Source organism: Terrapene carolina, unplaced genomic scaffold (genome assembly GCF_002925995.2).
Source record: "Terrapene carolina triunguis isolate 2854851 unplaced genomic scaffold, T_m_triunguis-2.0 Scaffold84, whole genome shotgun sequence".
NCBI lineage: Eukaryota > Metazoa > Chordata > Testudines > Emydidae > Terrapene > Terrapene triunguis.
The window spans coordinates 805752-825103 of record NW_020664435.1 but is presented as its reverse complement, the minus strand read 5'-3'; the positions used below and the strand labels follow the sequence as shown (position 1 = coordinate 825103).

Here is a 19352-nt window from a genome sequence, read left to right as displayed (position 1 = left end):
TCCTCATCTATTATTGGGAGTGGACTACATCCACCCTGATTGAATTGGCCCTGTCAACACTGGTTCGCCACTTGCGAAGTAACTCCCTGCTCTCCATGTGTCAGTATAATGCCTGCATCTGTAACTTTCACTCTATGCATCCGAAGAAGTGAGGTTTTTACCCACGAAAGCTTATGCCCAAATAAATCTGTTAGTCTTTAAGGTGCCACCAGACTCCTTGTTGTTTTTGTAGATACAGACTAACACGGCTACCCCCTGATACTTGGATCAGTACTTTCTGTGCTGCTGGCCTGGGGAGAACAATCATAAGTGAAATTCAACCTTGTGCTGAGGACCAATACAAGGCTTATGCAACAGAGACGTTCTGGTTAAAGACCTCAAAATAACCCTCGTGCTGGCCTTTTGCATAGGAGTTAATTTACCTACTGCAAACACTTCGAGATCTTCTGGTAGCTGGCCCCTACATGGTAAAGCAAGGAAGGCAGTGTAATTATTTCCTTCTGTATACTGATGGATTTGCTCAAATGATGGCACTCTGCTATTTAGAAAAATCTTGCTCAGAATTTCTTGATGTCTTGTTCTCAAGTGCAGTGAGAGGATTACTCTTATTGTACAGTATCTGCACTCCTCTTCATTTTGTGTTACCTCATATTGTAATGGGCCAGTGCTAACCCATTTGAAAGCTCCCTGAAGAGTTTACAAATCTGATTGAAACAAGTTGCAGAAATAAGACTTGTAGTGGGAAGGAAGGGATCACAGCATAGCTGAGTCTAATTACTCAGAGGAAACACTGCTGTAACTGTCACCGAATCTAAATGGCGGTGGGTGCAGAAAGTTTGTTTACAGTCCTGTCCTCTACACTTCATTAAAAGTAATAAAACCTACGAGTCAATCACCCCAGCAACCCTAAGAAACAAGACAATGTAGAGGCCTGCTTTTCAGTGCCCTCATTTAGGCCCCAGTCCTGCCATTTGATTTTTATGGGCAGATCCTGGTACCTGTAGAGAGTCCAGTTGATTTCAGTGGGATTCCATCTGGGTAGATCATTACACATTGGGCCAAACTCTGCTCAGTTCCATCCTGTGAGCGGACATCTTTCTCAAACTGCTCTACAGACAGAGTACGTAAAGTCCAAACTCGCACCCACCACCCTGGAGTTTGGCTGTTAATGAAGAAGAGTAATAAGATAAAGATTATCTGAAATCATCTCCCCACTAGGCTTAGCTATTCATATGGTCCCTCCTTCAGGACTGCTCAGATCATGCCTTACATCTTCTCTCCCCAGATAGCCAGTCCCACCTCCCCTATATCCAGGTGGTAACAAGTTATCTCCCACACAGTGAGTCAACAGAACTCACTTGGTTGTGGCAAGGTGTTTCAGGCAAAGATTGCCATCTTATTACACACCACTGTGCAGCCCAAGTGACTTCAGTGGATTTGCACAGGCATAATAGAGAGCAGATTTTTTTCATCTCACTCTCTTTAATAGTCTAAAGAATCTAGGAGCACTGAATCATATTGTCACCACCAGAATCATTAGGAGTTGGCATTGGAGCTAAAGACACAGCTCTTACTTAGCTTTAAATATCTAAAAATCTTCTACAGACGCTGCCCACAATCAGTATGTATTTGCAAGGTAAAATGTCCTTCTGTCGCCATTTTCCAAATTCTTCTTCATGTTATAATAATAATAAAAAATTAATTAATACTCACTTCTTTTTGGAAATGTATCTGGGGCCAAGTCTCCGTGTTAAATTTATATCCATGTACAAGCAGGTAATAGAGGTAGTTTGCTGAAAAGCAGTAGGATCTAGCATATGCTTCTTCAAACTTAGGCAGCATAAATGGAAGCTGACAAATAAAAATAAATAGGATCAACACGTAAATTAAAATACCAAAAATTTTTTTTTAACTAAGGACTTGCATAAACTACAATTCCCAATCTGATTAGCACTTACCAGCTGTTTTCAGAAGCATCCTAAGAAAAATATTATTGTAAGCAAATAGACATGGTGATTTAATTGGAAGTGACTGTGCTGTTGACGTATTTTGTACTGTAAACAATAATTAAAAATAAAAATTGCATGAAAGATTGAAATTGTTAGTCTACATCAGGGGTAGGCAACCTATGGCACGCGTGCCGAAGGTGGCACGCGAGCTGATTTTCAGTAGCACTCATACTGCCCGGGTCCTGGCCACCGGTCCGGGGGGCTCTGCATTTTAATTTAATTTTAAATGAAGCTTCTTAAACATTTTAAAAATCGTATTTACTTTACATACAACAATAGTTTAGTTCTATATTATAGACTTATAGAAAGAGACCTTCTAAAAACGTTAAAATGTATTACTGGCACGTGAAACCTTAAATTAGAGTGAATAAATGAAGACTTGGCACACCTCTTCTGAAAGGTTGCCTACCCCGGTCTACATTTTCTATCTGATCTTGTAGCATATCTAAAATTGTGGTAATAAATTTCAGGGGCAAGGTCTTCAAGAAGATTGCACAGTCATCCTAAGTGTGACAACAAGTGATCAGATCATAAGGACATAAAATTATAGTTTGGAGCGCTAGCAGAGAACACAGGGGCAGTTTGTGGACTCAGCTACCTCAGTGTAAATCTGAAATAACGCCATTGAGGTCACTCAGGATTTACATGGATGTAGCTAAAATCAGAATATCGTCTGCAGGATATGCTAATGCAGTACAGAAGTACGGATTTGACAAGAGGTTCGGATAGGGTGATCAGACAGCAAATGTGAAAAATCGGGATGAGGGTGGTGGTGGTGGTGGGGGTAATAGGCGCCTATATAAGAAAAAGATCCAAAAATTGGGACTGTCCCTATAAAATCGGGACATCTGGTCACCCTAGGTTCAGAGAAAGTATGGCTGCTTGAGACAAAAAGTCCTGTAAGTCAAATACTGTGCATATCAGTGGGGTGTTTTTTGGTGATCATTTTGGAGTGGGATGCTCTCAAGGTATCCAGTGTGGTAACAGTTTGAGTACAAAGTTATGCATGAAGAGTTATGATCCCCCACTTCATTTATCAGTGACCAGGGTGCTGGTGAGGGCCAGAGGGGCTATGAGGACAGTGAAGTGACCTGAAGGGTACAAGCACTGCAACCCATTAAAAAAAAAAAAAAAAAAAACCACCACCACCACCACAAAAACCACTTTAAAACCAGAGGAAAAATACCAAGCAATACAGAGCACAGAGCACTGCAGTCTGAAATAGCAATATGACAGATGGCAGAGTGCCACTTTGGGGCCCAGCATAGCTTTACTGCAGGTTTCAAATTTAAGGACCACTCTAAATTATGCTCATTCTCCTGCTGACCTCGATGAAGAATAAATCTGCCTCCAGGCCCAATCTTGCTCCCATCTGAGTTAATGGAAATGTTGCCATTGACTTAATCTCGAGTAGGATGAAGTACAAAGTGTACAAAGTACACTTAGTACAAAGAGAAGTCTAGTTGTTTCTGGATTTATTGCATTGAATCCTTACATCAAGATAATGGCTCTTAGTAAGCAAACTCTCTCTCCTCTCCTCAAAAGAAACAAGCAAAAAAAAAAAAAACCCTGTAATACTGAGGCTCTCCCTGTCTCAAGGGCTCTTCTTGGATATTACAAACCATAAAGGACATAAGTAATTTCTAATGATTCCATTGCAATAGGTAGGTACACTAATAAGCGTCAGTTTTCCTTCCCTACAACTACCAGCAACAAAGAGCAGACACCTATGTGACATTTGGGGACCAACCCAGACCAGCAAGTGGTTCTGTCACTGCCTTCCCTGTAACGTTTGGTGCCCTCATGCAGCTTTGGTTCAGACCCCTGACACCAGTAGCCCACACGCACAAGGTCTTACCCTGGCTTTCAGCACCTGGTTACTCCTTGCAGGGTGACACCAGCAGCCCTTCCAGTCCCAGGTTTCCCCAAATTCATCCTCCCCAAGTTCTTAACTACCAGGCACTCAGACTTTTCCCCTTTGGTTCATCATCCCAAAAGTGTGAAACCAGCCCCCCAGACACCAGCTCACTATGACACACACTCTCACTCTCTCTCTCTTCCCCTCCCCCTTCCGCCCTCCCCCCCCGCACACATACACAGTTTGTATACCAGTTTGCATACAGTTTGCTTGTGGTAAAAATAAATGAAAGATTTGTTTAACAGAAAAGCCACAGATTCAAAGATGAAATAGCAAGGGAGAGCAAACATATAAGTTACATAGTAAAAAAACAAAGACAGAACCTCAGGCTTTATACTTTCACATTAGAGAAAATCACTTTTCTAATAAAAGTTATTTTGCCTGTGAACGGTTTTCCAGCATGTCCCCTAGCCAGAGGAAAGATCCAGCATTTCACGGACAGCACCCGCACCAAGTGACTGTCCCTCAGTTTCTGGACACCTTTCACTTCAACCCCCTTCCATTTTAGAAGACTTTCAGGTTTTTTCCTTCAGTCGCTATAGATATTCAAAAAGTGGGGGAAATCCCCAATTGTCTAAATGTCTTTCCATTAACTCTAATGGTCCACCATAGTTTTTTCCTGAGCTGGACCAATAGATGGGTTCTTAAAACTGGTCTCCTCTGGTTAGGGAGGTAGCCCCTTCTCACCTGATTGCTTCCCTGCCCTGTTCGGAGGTGAGGCTGGAGTTACACCACAGTTACAATGATAATCACACACACACACACACACACACACACACACCTCAGAATGACCATCGAGTTCAGAACACTACAAGCTTTCATAAAAGACCTTACTCAATATATTTGTGTAGTACAACAACACTGGCAACAATCAGTTGATTTAACTGCTTATTTTTTGTGGTTTAAATCTTCTGTTGTCCCCTGGGGTGTCTGGACCATGATTGTCACAACCGAATTAAAAAGCAAATACTGAAACACATTATATGTAGTACTTATTTCATAGAATATCAGGGTTGGAAGGGACCTCAGGAGATCATCTAGTTCAACCCCCTGCTCAAAGCAGGACCAATCCCCGTATAGAACTAATATTGTAGTTTTGTGCCAGGGAGAGGCTTCAATTAGGCTACATCTATACTTAGAGCTGGGGGTGTGATTCACTAAAAAGAGAGTAGCTGCAGCACTGGTAGCATGGGCAGTGGCAAGTGGCAGCATGGACTGGCCACCTGGAGTACATGGACTGGCTGCCCCGAGTATATATCCATGGGATCCAAGTGGGTTTGAACACAGGGCAGCTAGCCCTTGCCGCTGCTCACCGCGGCCCACGCTACTGCGGCTACACTACACTTTTAGCCTGCTAGCTCAATGAGAGCTAGTGTGAGTATGTCTACTCGAGCTGGGAATCACATGACCAGCTGCACGTGTAGATGTAGCATTAAAACTTTCACCTTGAAGTTGTAAATTGGTCATGTGTGATCACCGATTCCGTAACCACTGAGCTGACATTCAATATACAAGTTCAGCAAAAAAGGGTCTTCCTGAAAATGTCCTCATTTGTAGACTAATAACTGTAAAGATCTAGATTGTTCAGTACAAGAGTTTTTCCTGGAGAACTGGGCCTGATTCTTATTTACAGTAAGGCTCTTTTACACCACTTACCCACTTTAAGGCCTCTCTATGTTGCCAGAACAGTATAAAGGATCCTGAGTATAGATGAGAGTCAAGCCCTTTGTTTCTTTCTGGCAAAAATATGCTCCATTTGCTGTGATGTGACATGACAGGTGCACAAGACTCACAGAATGAAATAGAAAACATTTGCATTGTGCCTAGTTCCTTTTTTCACTACAAGTAGGAAACTCAACCCAGGATCATGGAAAAGTTTCATGAACCTGGGCCATGGTTTAAGTACCCTAGGATTATTTTATAGTTTGGAGTGAACTTGAAACTCATGGGAAAGGAAGGCAAGAATTCATATGAACCTTTTAAAAATGTATTCACATGAATCCCTGTGAACAGAGGTGGTTCAGTTTCCCATAGTTCTATGGGACATGCTCCTTGATCTTTTCCCTTTCCAAATGCAGAAAATTCATACTGACCTGACTCCAGTTCTGTGAGCAGAAAAACCACATACTTGAATTAAAATCAGCTAGGGGAAAGCGTCCAGTTAAATTCAAAGCATTGGCTGTATAGTAGAATCCTGAAAAGGCCTATAAATAAAACCAGATGAAAGGCACTTTATTCTCAAGATCCTATATAAATCAGAGGTAGGGAAGAAATGCTGCAAAACGGAACACTGTGCTTGCAGACTTACCACAAACTTCCCTTTAAGCTTTGGCTGATAGACTCCATTGAATGAACAGTCTTCCCCCTTGTCATTGCAAGCAGTGAAGTTAAACAATAAGGACACCTTCTCTTGGCACAGAGCTGGGTCTCCAGTTCCCCTGAAATTTATGAGTTGGCCTGGGTTGTAATTTGTTGGCCTTAGAGATACCGTACAAAGGCTTCCATACAAACTTTTCATTGTTAAAACAGTTTCATAGTTCTGGGGATAGCATGGATTATCAACCTTGGTCTTGTTTCTTGAATTCTGAGGGAAACAGTAATTTTTTTTGTCTTAACAGGAAAGCTTTTAATTTCAATTAATAGTATTTTAACCATATATGTTTATATTCTCCCCTTCTCCTCTCTGCCATAACAAGAATATCTCACAGAATGCACTTGTGAAATAAAGCAAAGATTCACATGTCTAGTTTAATTGCTTAGCAGACTATTTCTTGGCAGAGGGAACAAAGTAGACGTACAGGTTAAGTTTTAACAATGGACCCATTCTCATTATACAAAACAGCTGAATAGCCTGACTCCTAGGGCAGTGGTTCTCAACCAGGGGTACACATACCCTTGGGGATACGCAGAGGTCTTCCAGGGGGTACATCAACTCATCTAGATATTTGCCTAGTTTTACAACAGGCTACGTAAAATGATCTATATATACACACTATACACTGAAATGTAAGTACAATATGTATATTCCAATTGATTTATTTTGGAATTATATGGTAAAAATGAGAAAGTCAGCAATTTTTCAGTAATAGTGTGCAGTGACACTTTTGTATTTTTATTTCTGATTTTGTAAGCAAGTAGTTCTTAAGTGAGGTGAACCTTGGGGGTACACAAGACAAATCAGACTCCTGAAAGGGGTACAGGAATCTGGAAAGGTTGAGCGCCACTGTCCTAAGGGGTCAAGGCATTAACTGAAAAATAATTAAACACAATTACAAAACTATCCTCAAAAAGAGACATTAAAAGAAAAGAAAAATAAGCGATACTCAGTTTGGCTAAATGTATAAAATGAACCCAATATGTTTTGTACAGCAATTAACATAATAGGGCCCTAACTGAGGCCTCTAAGCCATACTGCAATAAGAATTTATGGCAGAAGAGAGAACATGTTCAGAGAGTTACTGAATACAAACCGAACAACATAGTTCCTGAATGTACCTGCACAAGTGAGGCTAAGAGCCTTTTCTCTGCTTCATCTCTTCCATAACACTGGAAGCTGTGAGTATACACACTGTACTCATAGCCATACAGCTGCACCTGTAACGTGCTATTGGAGTTCTGCACACACTCCTCTGGGACAAATGATAGTTGAGTGGAGGCTCCTCCTAGATCAAGCGCACCCGTAGTCTCTGCTCCATGAGGATGGACCCATCTCCTCCAAAGGGTTTTCTAAAAATTTAACAGGTAGGTTTGAAATGTCATCTGCTTCTTCAAGCTCTTTCACTCATTAAATTATTTTTAAATCTAGAATATATCTGTAATAGTGTAAAACAGCACTCAGGAAAAGCTCACTTGTGTGTAAAGCATTGTCTCATGAAGTTTTGAAGTTTAGGGTGATATTTTTTCACAAAGGGAAATGAAGCTGAAGAATGAAAGAAAGGTCCAGCACAACTAAAACTCAGAGAGATGGCTTAGTGTTCAGAGCACAGGTCAGGCAGCCGCTAATCCTGGTTCTGAAACTGCCTCTGTATATGAACTTGGGCAAATCACTTAATCTTTCTGCATCTGTAAAATGGAGATAATATTCACCTCTCTTTCTGACAGAGGTAGTCTGACGGTAACACTTTACAAACAGTAAGTAAAGTATTAATAAAGGAGAAATGAAATATTAAAAGGTCTGAGATGACTACAGTGCAAAGAATAAAGAGACAGGCCAGAAGTGAATGAAGAACAGAGTTGGTAGAGCTGGCAGCAGGAAATTTTTAATCAAAACACTTTTTTAAAATGAAAAATGCCATTTTCATCAAAATTGAAACATTTTTGGGGGAAAAAGCACAACATTTTCACAAAATTTAGTTTAGAAAACGAGTGTTTCAGTACTGTCAAAATATGTCCAGTTTCGACTTTTCAGAAGGGAGAGTTTTGCCTTTTTATTTTGAAACAACTTTTCAAAATGAAATGTGTTGTTTTTTACATGAAAAACATTAAAAGTTTAAAAGGGTAGAAACTGGGACCAAATGTTTACATTTTATCAAAGGTTTTTGATCAACCCAAAACTTTTTTAATTTCATCGCAATTTTTTTAATTTGAATTTTGTTTGTTCAATTTCTGAATGGAAATTTTTTTGAAACTGGAATTCGCTGTGAAACAGAAAATGGGTTTCTGCCCAGTAGCTAGAGAGCCAGCTCCTCAGCTGAATGCTCTGTTGAAGTCAACAGAGCTATGGCAATTTACACCAGCTGAGGGTCTGCCTGAGAGCTTCTATGAAGATTTTTATATTTTAAAAATAATTCCATCATCGTAGGCCTATAAGCAAGACCCATTTCTCAGTTTTTGAGACGTTATTTGGATTTTTCTAGCCACCTATTTGGCAGTTTTCACACAAACACAGGAAAACGTCTGTTGGATCTGCAGGTCATCAAAAGGAAAAGTATGCACCATCCACAGATTTATTTTAATATTGCCATTATTTATTGAAGGAGTTTTCATTCTGCACGAGTCTGTGTTGCGATGGGAAGGGAGAAGTGAGAACAGACTGCACGCTCCAGCAAACACCTCCAGGCAAACGCCTAGAGTAAAATCCTGGCTCCATTGACTTCAATGGGCTAGGATTTCACACCTAGACTTTTTCCAGTGTCACAAGACTGGTGAAAAGTTTAATTTTTTTCAGTTTCACACTATGTGCCAAATTCTTCACGAAGCTCGACTCATCTGAACTCCGTGTATTCAACTGGCTTCCCAGCATCTGTGGTCCCTTGTGGCCTTAAAAAAAAAAAAAAAAAAAAAAAAAATCTATGAATTTGCCAAGCGGAAGTCACAGTTTTGATCATTAAAGGCCTGCATAGTAGTAAGAAACTGCCTTCAATGAAGTCAATGTTGTTGCACGGATGTAAGGGAGGGAAAAATTTGTCCCAGGATGTGCAATTTTGATATCATGAATTATGTGACTGATTCCTGCAAATGTCTTTGGAGCAAAATATTATTTTGGATTAAGATAATCAAAATCCACTTTGCAAATTGTCATGATCCAATAGTAACTGTTCAATAGGGAACAGTAATAACATTCAGGAAATTGATTGACTTTATTCTAGCAAGATTAACTAGGATAATTCTCAAATATTTTGGGGAGTCAACACCTCTAATTAATACAACTGAGCACTGAAGATCACTGCTGTATGTCTAATTCCACATACACAATTGAGCTAGAGGTAGGCTTTGTCTATACATAATTTTGTACCAGTATAACTATGTCAGTTAAAAAAACAGGAGTACTTGTGGCACCTTAGAGACTAACAAATTTATTTGAGCATAAGCTTTCGTGGGCTACAGCCTACTTCATCGGATGCATGCAGTGGAAAATACAGTAGGAAGATATATTATACACAGAATATGAAACAATAGTGTGGCTGATGTGATTAGGACCTAATTATAACATTCAAAAACCAGTTGGAGAACACTTCAGTCTCCCTGGCCACTCAATTACAGACTTAAAAGTCGCAATATTACAACAAAAAAAACTTCAAAAACAGACTCCAATGAGAGACTGCTGAATTGGAATTAATTTGCAAATTGGACACCATTAAGTTAGGCTTGAACAAAGACTGGGAGTGGATGGGCCATTACACAAAGTAAAACTATTTCACCATGCTTATTCCCCCCCCCCCCCGGACAGTTCCTCATATCTCCTTGTCAATTGCTGGAAATGGGCCATTTTCATTACCACCACAAACAGGTTTTTTTTCCTCTCCTGCTGAGGAAAGTTCAACTTAACTGATCACTCTCCTTATAGTGTGTATAGTAACACCTATTGTTTCATGTTCTCTGTATAATATATCTTCCTACTGTATTTTCCATTACATGCATCCGATGAAGTAGGCTGTAGCCCACGAAAGCTTATGCTCAAATAAATTTGTTAGTCTCTAAGGTGCCACAAGTACTCCTGTTCTTTTTGCGGATACAGACTAACACGGCTGCTACTCTGAAATATGTCAGTTAAGTGTGGGATTTTTACAAAGATAGTTAACTGATACAACCCCTAGTATGAATGCAGCTATACTAGTATAAAGTTGCCACATATCAGTCTACATTATCCCCTTTCCTACACAGAAATAGCTATACTGCTATAATCATCTATACCAGAGGTGGACAAACTTTTTGGCTCGACGGCCACATCTGGGTATGGAAATTCTATGGTGGGCCATGAATGCTCACGAAATTGGGGATTAGGGTGCAAGCTCTGGCTTGGGGTGAAGGCTCTGGGGGGGGGGGAGGCAGAAATGAGGAGTTCAGGGTGGGGGAGAGGGCTCTGGGCTGGGGCAGAGGGGGAGATGAGGGCTCCAGCTGGGAGTGCAGACTCTGGGGTGGGGCTGGGGATGAGGAGTTTGGGGTGCAGGAGGGTGCTCTGGGCTCGGACCGAGGGGTTTGGCGGGTGGGAGGGGGATCAGGGCTGGGGAAGGAGGTTGGGGTGCAGGAGGGGGTCAGGGTGAAGGCTCTGGGCAGTGCTTACCTCAAGCATCTCCCAGAAGTAGTAGCATGTCCCCCCTCTGGCTCCTACGTGGAGGCGCGGCCAGGTGGCTCTGCACACTGCCCTGTCCGCAGGTGCTGCCCCTGCAGCTCCCATTGGCCGTGGTTCCCGGCCAATTGGATCTCCAGGGGCAGTGCTTGGGGCGGGGGAAGCATGCAGAGCCCCCTGACTGCCCCTACACATAGGAGCCAGAGGGGAGACATGCTGCTGCTTCCGGGAGCCACGCAGAATAGGGCAAGCCCCTGACCCTCCTCCCCAGCTAGAGCGCCAGAGTGGGGCAAGCCCCGGACCCCGCTCCCCGGCGAGAGCTCGAGGGCCGGATTAAAATGTCTGGAGGGCCGGATGTGGCCCTCAGGCCATAGTTTGCCCACCCCTGATCTATACAGTGGTATAACTGCATCCACACTAAGGGGGTTGTACTACTTTAGCTGTGCCGATATAGATAGAATGGTACAAATAAAAGCATTAGGATGGAAGATAAAATCCAGGATGTGGCTGACAAAATCCAGGAAGCATGACTTTGCTAATTTGGACATACACAGAGGATCTGGTGAAGATAGCCTGGCAAGAGAGGGTGGCAGGAAAGAGACCCTTGGGAAAGCTGAGGAAGCGATAGATGGATTGGATTAAAGAAGATGATAAGCAGGTGGACCTTAGGGCTGCCTGGGACAGACAAAGCTGGAGAATGCTTGCACAACGATCCAGACCCAGTTGATCGAATATGGGGAAGAAGAAGTAGTACAATTTTTGTGTTTAGACTAAGCATTAGATTTTCCATGTAGACAGGAATCTTATTTCTGTATCTTGTTAAGAGTTCTACCTTGACCATCAACATGCCTTTTAAATATTTCCATTGTTCCTAGTTAGGATAAAAAACTCTATTCATTTTATTCTCTTTCTATAGCAAAAGCTTGTCTGTGATCTACTTTTGGTGGAAATGTGGAGCCAATGGCTACTCTGTTTTAACATGCATCTCCTCCAAAACTTGTGATTCATAAGCAACAGTATAAAATAAAACATGCATTTTTTCCACACACCTCCAAGAAATTGCCCATTAAATAGTTGGCCGTAATCCATCCATACACCCCTTCCTCTTGCCCAGTTATGATTTGAGCACCCCTAAATTCAAAGGGCTGGGATCTGAAGTAGTTTTGAATGCTCCCAAGGACTTCATTGGCTGCCGTTTCGTTTTTCAACCTAAGCAATTCACAAAACACAAAATGCTGAGCATCTGGAAAGACAAGCTTACCTTTATTCTTGTATCAACCTAGTGACTAAAGGAATGCCCATGATTTCCTACTGACAATCTGAGTCCATTTTGGTCTGGAGGGACAGCCTTTAATAAGGAACCTCTGAGTTAGATGTACAGCCAGCTTTAGCAAGCACAGCTGACCTAAAACAACTCTGAAGGTTGTAGAGCATTAGCTGTGGGCATGTCTTAAGCCGACATTTCTGCAGTAGCTCTGATCAACCCAGCATGCTCAAAATAGAAGCGTAACCGTAGTGGGGTAGCTGCCCCAAATACAATCCCATCTGAGACCCAAGGTACCTACTGGGATGGCTAACCTTTCCCAGCACTGTGGCTACACTTCTATTTTTAGCACACTAGCTCAATCAGAGATGGTGCAGGTATGTCTACTTGAGCTGGAAATTACATTTTCCAATTCCAGGGTAGACATATCCTGTGTCCAACAGTTGCCATGTTTACACTGCAGGCACCTAGGTATTTTGTTCCTCATATAAGATTGTATTTAGTGAACTGAGTGCTTATGTGAAAGGTGCTGGTTTAATTGTTACAGAGACTTTATCCCTCTCTTTAGCCACAGAGCCAGGTGCAGCACAGGAAACCTCGTGGGGAAATTTGTATTGCTAATGTGCCTCAGCCCTGTTCTGGAGGGCTCATCTCCAGTGGTAACAGGGTAGAGTCTCCAGGCCCATTCAAGCTATAACTGAAACTGAGAACAAAAAAGCCAGCTGGTGCCTGTCTCAAAAGCCCCATGCATAGATATGGAGCAACCACTTAGCATCATGCTCACACTTAGTGTAACTCCTTGTCTCCAGCTGAGTTACACCAACTATGAATTTGGGCTTCCTACCCTCAGATATGTCCACATGCTGAGGACAGAAATTAGGACCTCACATTGCTGTAGTGCAAAGCAAGCAAATACTTCCTTTCAATACAGTAAAGCGATATGGTAAAAGAAAAGCAGATCTGTTTAAAAATTAGACCAAAAGTTCCAAACCTTTAATTTTACTGGCTGAGTTGGATTTCCTTTTGAGACAGATCAGAATTCCTGGTGAACACAGAGTTGTCTAACACATTTTTCCATATCAGTTTCACGTGCTGCTGTTCTATTTACATATATTAAGTGTACTGGGCTTTTTTGCCATACCTCAGTAGTCGCATTCCAGCTGTAGCTCCCAGATACGTTGGGGTATTTTTATGCAAGTGAGAGGGAATTTTCTCCTTTACTTTACTCATGCAGTTGTCAATGGGTTTGACAATCTCTTGAGGGTTATTCCCATAGCTGGATATGCCCGGGCCTAAAAAAGAGCAAGTGGCTGATTTCATTTGTCTTGCCACCTAGCATCAGAAGAAACAGCTTTTTTGGCCATTTAATATTCCATTTTGAAAAGATGTTTAACCTTTAAACAAGGACTTAATTTAAAAATCTTAATGATTAAAAAGAATATTAATGAACATGCCTTGGAGTCTTTTATACAGGGCAGCACTCCTGACATATGACTCGCCCCCCAACACTGCCATCCTTTCAACTGTACATAAGCGCAAATTGACAACAGTGCCACATTAATGCGAAAAATATATTACATGTGTCAGGCACTGCAGAAAAATCCACCTACTGGGTGGAAAAAAACCTCCTGGATCTCCAAAATTATAGAAAACTCCATCCCCGTGTGTCCTAAATCATGTGGACTACACCTAACAAACTGGCATATGTCAGACCAGATCAGGAAGTAGCATCCTACTGGAAGCAAAATAATGAATTGTGAGCTGCAATTTGACCTTTGATTGGACTTAGTGGCAGCATGGTCCAGTGGAGAGGGACCTGGACTGGGAATCAAACAACCAGGGGTCTATTCCTATATCTACCAATGACCTGCTAAATGACTTTGGACAAGTCATTTTTCCTTTCTTTGCCTCAGTCTACCTATCTGTAAAATGGAGAATAATTCTACTTTATTCAGTGCTTTGAGCATCACAACTGAAGTGCACTTGGGGCATGCTTATTATTATCAGGAGAACCGATTCCCCCGAGAAAGCTTGCAAGAGAGCAACATATAGCTTTTGGCACTCAATTACCTAAGAGGCTCATGATCAAATCCAGACCCCAAGGTAGACATGCTAGCTCAGGAACCATCTGGAATAAGGATGTAACCCTACAGCTCTGGTCCTTAGGCACAATGGAACTATCAGTTACAAATATGAGACTAGTAGAAGCAAGTGACTTAGCCTTCTAAGTGGCTGGCCCCCAGCTGTGCGACTCCATCCCACCAGAGTAAAGAAAGACCACAGACCGGACTGCTTCTAGGATGAAATGCAAGCCTCTTCATGATAGCTTTCCAATAGCAGCAATAATTAATCAGAATAATAAAAAGGAAAACAAAAACTGCCCATAAAGCAAAGAAAATAACAAACCTCGACCCCATGTTTGGGGGGTGGGGGGAGGTGGACAGGAGAACAAGAAGAGAGATCATATATTATTAATTAATTATTATTATTACAGTGTACACCTGATTCTCCAAAACCTAGTTATCTGAACCTCCACATTATCCAAATCCCTTCCTTGTCATTGCTGGGGGACAAGAGAGAAGAGACCCTCAGCTGCGAGGCAGGCCACCTTGCCGCTGTACAGCTCCCATGGCAGTGGAGGGAGACCTCTGCCACCCCGCTGTTGTGGGTGAGAGTGAGTAGGGTGTGACTGTGGAGCTCCAGAGGGCCGGTGACAACCAATTCCTGCAGGTGCCAGGTGCAGGGGAGGCTGCAGTTCTGGTGGGGCAGAGCAGAGTCCTGGCCAGAGGTCTCCGCTCTGCCCTACTAGGAAGGCAGCCTGCCCCCGCAACTTTGCACCTGCAACATTTGAAAGGGCAGGCATGTCAGCGCAGGGAGCCCTCTGCAGCCCTGCTGTGCTGGGAGCAAGTGAACGGGGCCATGAGAGTGAAGCAGCAGAGGGCTCACTGCGCTGCCGCTCCTGCCCTCCCAATTATCCAAATGAAATCTGTGCCCCCCATGCTATTCAGGAGGATACATGAATGCATATGGGTGGGCAGCACATCAATATCTGGAAGGTGCTCATACAACACAGTGATCACTGCGTTGTAGCCAGAGTAGAGCCACTGTATAAAGGAATATGGACTGGGTCAGCACTAGGGTGGGCTGCCCAATTGCCACAGGGCTGATGGGAGAAGAATGCAGTGGAGAGCAGATCTCCTCCTATTCCACCACCTCCCCACCTCTGGAGGAGCCCTGGCCCAGAAGCGTGCATGCAGCGCAGCTGGTGGAGGATTGGGAAGAAGGGAGAAGCATGCTGATGGTTACCGCTCTCCCTCTCCACACTGTCACCCTACAGACATGCTGTCTGGCTCCCTTTCACACATAGTATCACAGGGACTAGCACACATTTGGCTACTGTAGTTTGAGGCACCTTTCTATGGATTCACACAATACCCCTGTACAGAGTCACCTGGCCCCTTATGTTCTATAATTCTCTTGTCTCTCTTGGGGGGGAAAAAACCAAACAATTAAAACCAACTTTAAAAGTGCTTCCTCTTGTGTTTTTAGGGCAGCAGAATGGCTCAGCTTCACGATGCAGCTTTCTCACACCAAAAACCCTAAGGGCAACATTCTTAATTAGCCAAGACATGAGATGTCAACGTGCAGCTGCTGTGCAGTGCCGGCAGTATGCCACTCCTGCATGTGTAAGGACATAGCACGTGGCAGGTCCCGGTGCAGTTCTTCCATGTTTTGTTCCTCGTGTAAGCTTAGATTTCTCTACATTTTTTTTTTAATTGTTGGGGCATGTGTATATAGTGTTAAAGATAGAAAGACTGGTAGTGCTAGAAACCAGTGCTTTCTATTCATCCATCAGCCACTACAGACAGCTACACCCTAAATATCCATTTCCAGACAAAAGCCAGGATATAGGATTTTGCATAATCCTCACTGACCCATGTTCTGGAGAAAGAAGGAAAGGAAAAGTCACCTGTGGAGGTTAGTGCTGATATCATGGATCAGCAAATGTCTGAGGGAGAGATGATTACTCTCTGTCCATTGTTATAAAACTGATTTTTAATATCCTCTCTCCCCAGTACACCTAACTTTGCTAAAATTAAACCAATACTCCCCCAAAATCCCATGTGTTGTCCTGAGCCAGGGGATAATTTCCTTGAAATATTGTGGGAGTAATCAGACAAAGCATTTTACAGATAAGACTGAATGAAAAAAATTCAAAGGTTTATACTTTTATGGACGTTTCCTTACATTTGTGGGAATATTATAGCTCAGAAATGGTTTGGCAGAGAAACACGGCATTGGATTATTCCTTAACCTTGGGCTAGATTGTGGCAGTCCCCTTGCTCACATAAAATGAGCAGTTACTCACACAAGTCAGCGTATTAGAGTCTGATCCCCAGCTCAAAGAAGTCAATGGAAAGATGTCCATTGACTTCAGTGATCTTTAGCTTAGGCCCTTAATGAATTAATACTAATAGGCCTTCAATGGGACTATCTGTGTGAGTAACTGTTCATCCACGTGAGGAACAGAAGCCAAGGGATCGCAATCTAGCCCAGAAAAAAATAAAAGAATGATGCTGGTCACTTTTCTTTCTAATCTTCCTCCAGCTCTCTCATTTTCCTTTCTTCGTGTCACCTGCACGGACTCCTATTCCTACTACTATTTCTGTATTATCCCTGTAGCACAATACGACTGGAAAGAATACCTGCCTGTACCACAGCAAGAGCACTAGAAGAGTTTGTGCGTGTGAAGAAATTGTTTATGGGTTTATACCCAACAGCTGAAATTGGACTTTACACAAGCCATAGCCCAGGCACGCATGTGGGCTTTAAAACATGTGCTTGGATTAAAGACAGACAAAACGATTAAAAAAAAAAATCAGAACCACTCTCCTCCACATGCACAGACAACACAAAAACACAGTTTGAAGCAGATTAAAAACTAGCTTCAGTGGGTGTAAAAGTGCTTTTTCTCTGGGGTCGGCTCTTGAGAGGTACAGAGTATCCTCAAGGGGAGCTGAGGGTTCCCAGAACCTGGCAAAATCAGGCCTTTAAAGAGCCTTGGAACGTGTGGAGAGCTTTTCTTTTCTCAGATGATTGAATGAATTTCCGGGCTCATTAATGAGTGGCTGACAGCACTGGCTAGATGAAATAAGGTGTACATTTTCTGACTGCATACAAGCCATACATTTTTAACAGTGAGAGTAATTAACCATTGAACAAATTACCAAGCTTGGTAGATGGTGGATTCTCCATCACGGACAATTTTTAAATTAAAATTGGATTTAAAAGATATGCTGAGGAATTATTTTGGGGAAGTGTGTTATACAGGGGGTCAGACTAGAGGATCATCAGGGTCTCTTCTGGGCTTGGAATCTAGGAATCTTCCTCATGCAGCTCTGCAAACACACCAAAGCGCTAACCTGCAACAGCCCTGCTATTCCACTCCTGGGACTCTCCTGAACACATCATGCTAGTTTTATGCTTAACTTGATGGCTCTGTGATATATAGAAATGTCCACTAGGTGAGATACCTAGCCAAATTTGAACCTAGAAAAAAAGTAAAGGGAATGTGTGACTGGTGAAGAACAGAGTTTTTCACTTCAAGACCACATGTTAAATTGACCCAGATTAGCAGTGTTCGAAAGTTATCTGCTGGCTGTTCAGTGACCTATGTGAAATGATTTCAGTCCAGTTCCTAGTGGATTAATATCCATGTCACAAAACCATAATCACCACTGGTGCCATCCTTGGCAGTTTCAGCAGTGAGGCCCAGGAATCCATGAGCATAGACACTGAACTCTCCTCTCGTCACTAGAGGCTCTCTTCAATCAAGAGATTGATGGAGTCGGGCAGGGGGGAGGGCAGAAGCGGGAGAAAGTTTGCACCTATGCTTCCCATGCTCTTCTATCTGTTCTTTAGACAGAGGACTTTAGTCTCCAAGATTCTCAGTCTAGTCTCATTCACAAGCACTGAAGTCACTTATAACAAACATGTAAAGAAAACATTTAAAAAAAAAAAAAAAGAGTAACCCAGATTTCCAGAAAAGAAAAGCAAATAATGCGCCAACCTGCTAGCACAGCTGGGGCCCTATGTTGCTCCCACGGAAATCAACAGCAAAACTCCAATAGAAGTTGAGCCCCTAATCCTTTCAGAGGATTTTTATTTTAATTATTTTTACATTAAACAGCTTTTTCAAAGAACAGCTCAAAACACTAGAAGCACTAGACCAGGGGTAGACAACCTATGGCACGCGTGCCAAAGGCAGCACACGAGCTGATTTTCAGTGGCACTCACACTGCCCGGGTCCTGGCCACCAGTCTGGGGGGCTCTGCATTTTAATTTAATTTTAAATGAAGCTTCTTAAACATTTTAAAAACCTTATTTATTTTATATACAAAATAGTTTAGTTATATATTATAGGCTTATAGAAAGAGACCTTCTAAAAACATTAAAATGTATTACTGGCACACGAAACCTTAAATCAGAGTGAATAAATGAAGACTCGGCACACCTCTTCTGAAAGGTTGCCGACCCCCGCACTAGATATTAAAGGGTCAGATTGACTGGTATGATCTGGTCCCTCTGCCATTCAGGCAGTACAAAGAGGCTATATTCTGGCCCTAAATGGTCTCCAGAACATTTCTCACAAGAACTCTGATGACGTAAGCCCAGTGGAAGCAGTTCCTGTTCCAGCTGTCCCACCCCACCATGGTGAAAGGGTCATGCTGGGGAAGGAGGAAGCATGTGAGCGGAAAATACCTGAAGGAGCATTGCTCCACTACACAGATCCTCCTCTGTCATAAGTAAAAGCAGCCCACAGGCTACACTAACTACTGCCAGGACCCGGCAGGCTCTGAATAAGGGATCAGTAACTTTTTTGGCATCAAACTGCTATTTCCAAATCTCCATTTGAGCCTCACCTTTCACACTGCACTTGAAGGTTTGGCTTACTACTCCTGTATCATTTTCTTTTTCTGCTGGCCATTCATACATGTAGACTGTAGTCCGAGATGATCCGGCGTCAAGCACTATCCCATACTGAAAAAAAAAAGGGGGTTACAATTTAAAATCCAAAATTTGTCAGCCTTTTGGTTTTTTTAAAAACTACCACAAGGTTTTCGGCACCGGTCATTGTGCCGCACATTTACT

The 19352-nt window shown here is 42.5% G+C and overlaps 1 protein-coding gene across 1 annotated transcript in view; it reads right to left on the bottom strand.

Moving 5' to 3' along the window:
* Positions 1-248: 248 nt before the first annotated feature.
* ENTPD3 (ectonucleoside triphosphate diphosphohydrolase 3) overlaps positions 249-19352 on the bottom strand; it is a 31436-nt gene continuing 12332 nt past the window's right edge. Inside the window, exons 4-11 of the mRNA XM_029911000.1 lie at positions 19124-19241; positions 13342-13492; positions 11986-12145; positions 7423-7653; positions 6236-6511; positions 6021-6131; positions 1714-1851; positions 249-290 (exon numbers count right to left, since the gene is read on the bottom strand). Coding sequence (XP_029766860.1) covers positions 249-290; positions 1714-1851; positions 6021-6131; positions 6236-6511; positions 7423-7653; positions 11986-12145; positions 13342-13492; positions 19124-19241 — 1227 coding nt within the window. The remainder of the gene's footprint in view (positions 291-1713; positions 1852-6020; positions 6132-6235; positions 6512-7422; positions 7654-11985; positions 12146-13341; positions 13493-19123; positions 19242-19352) is intronic.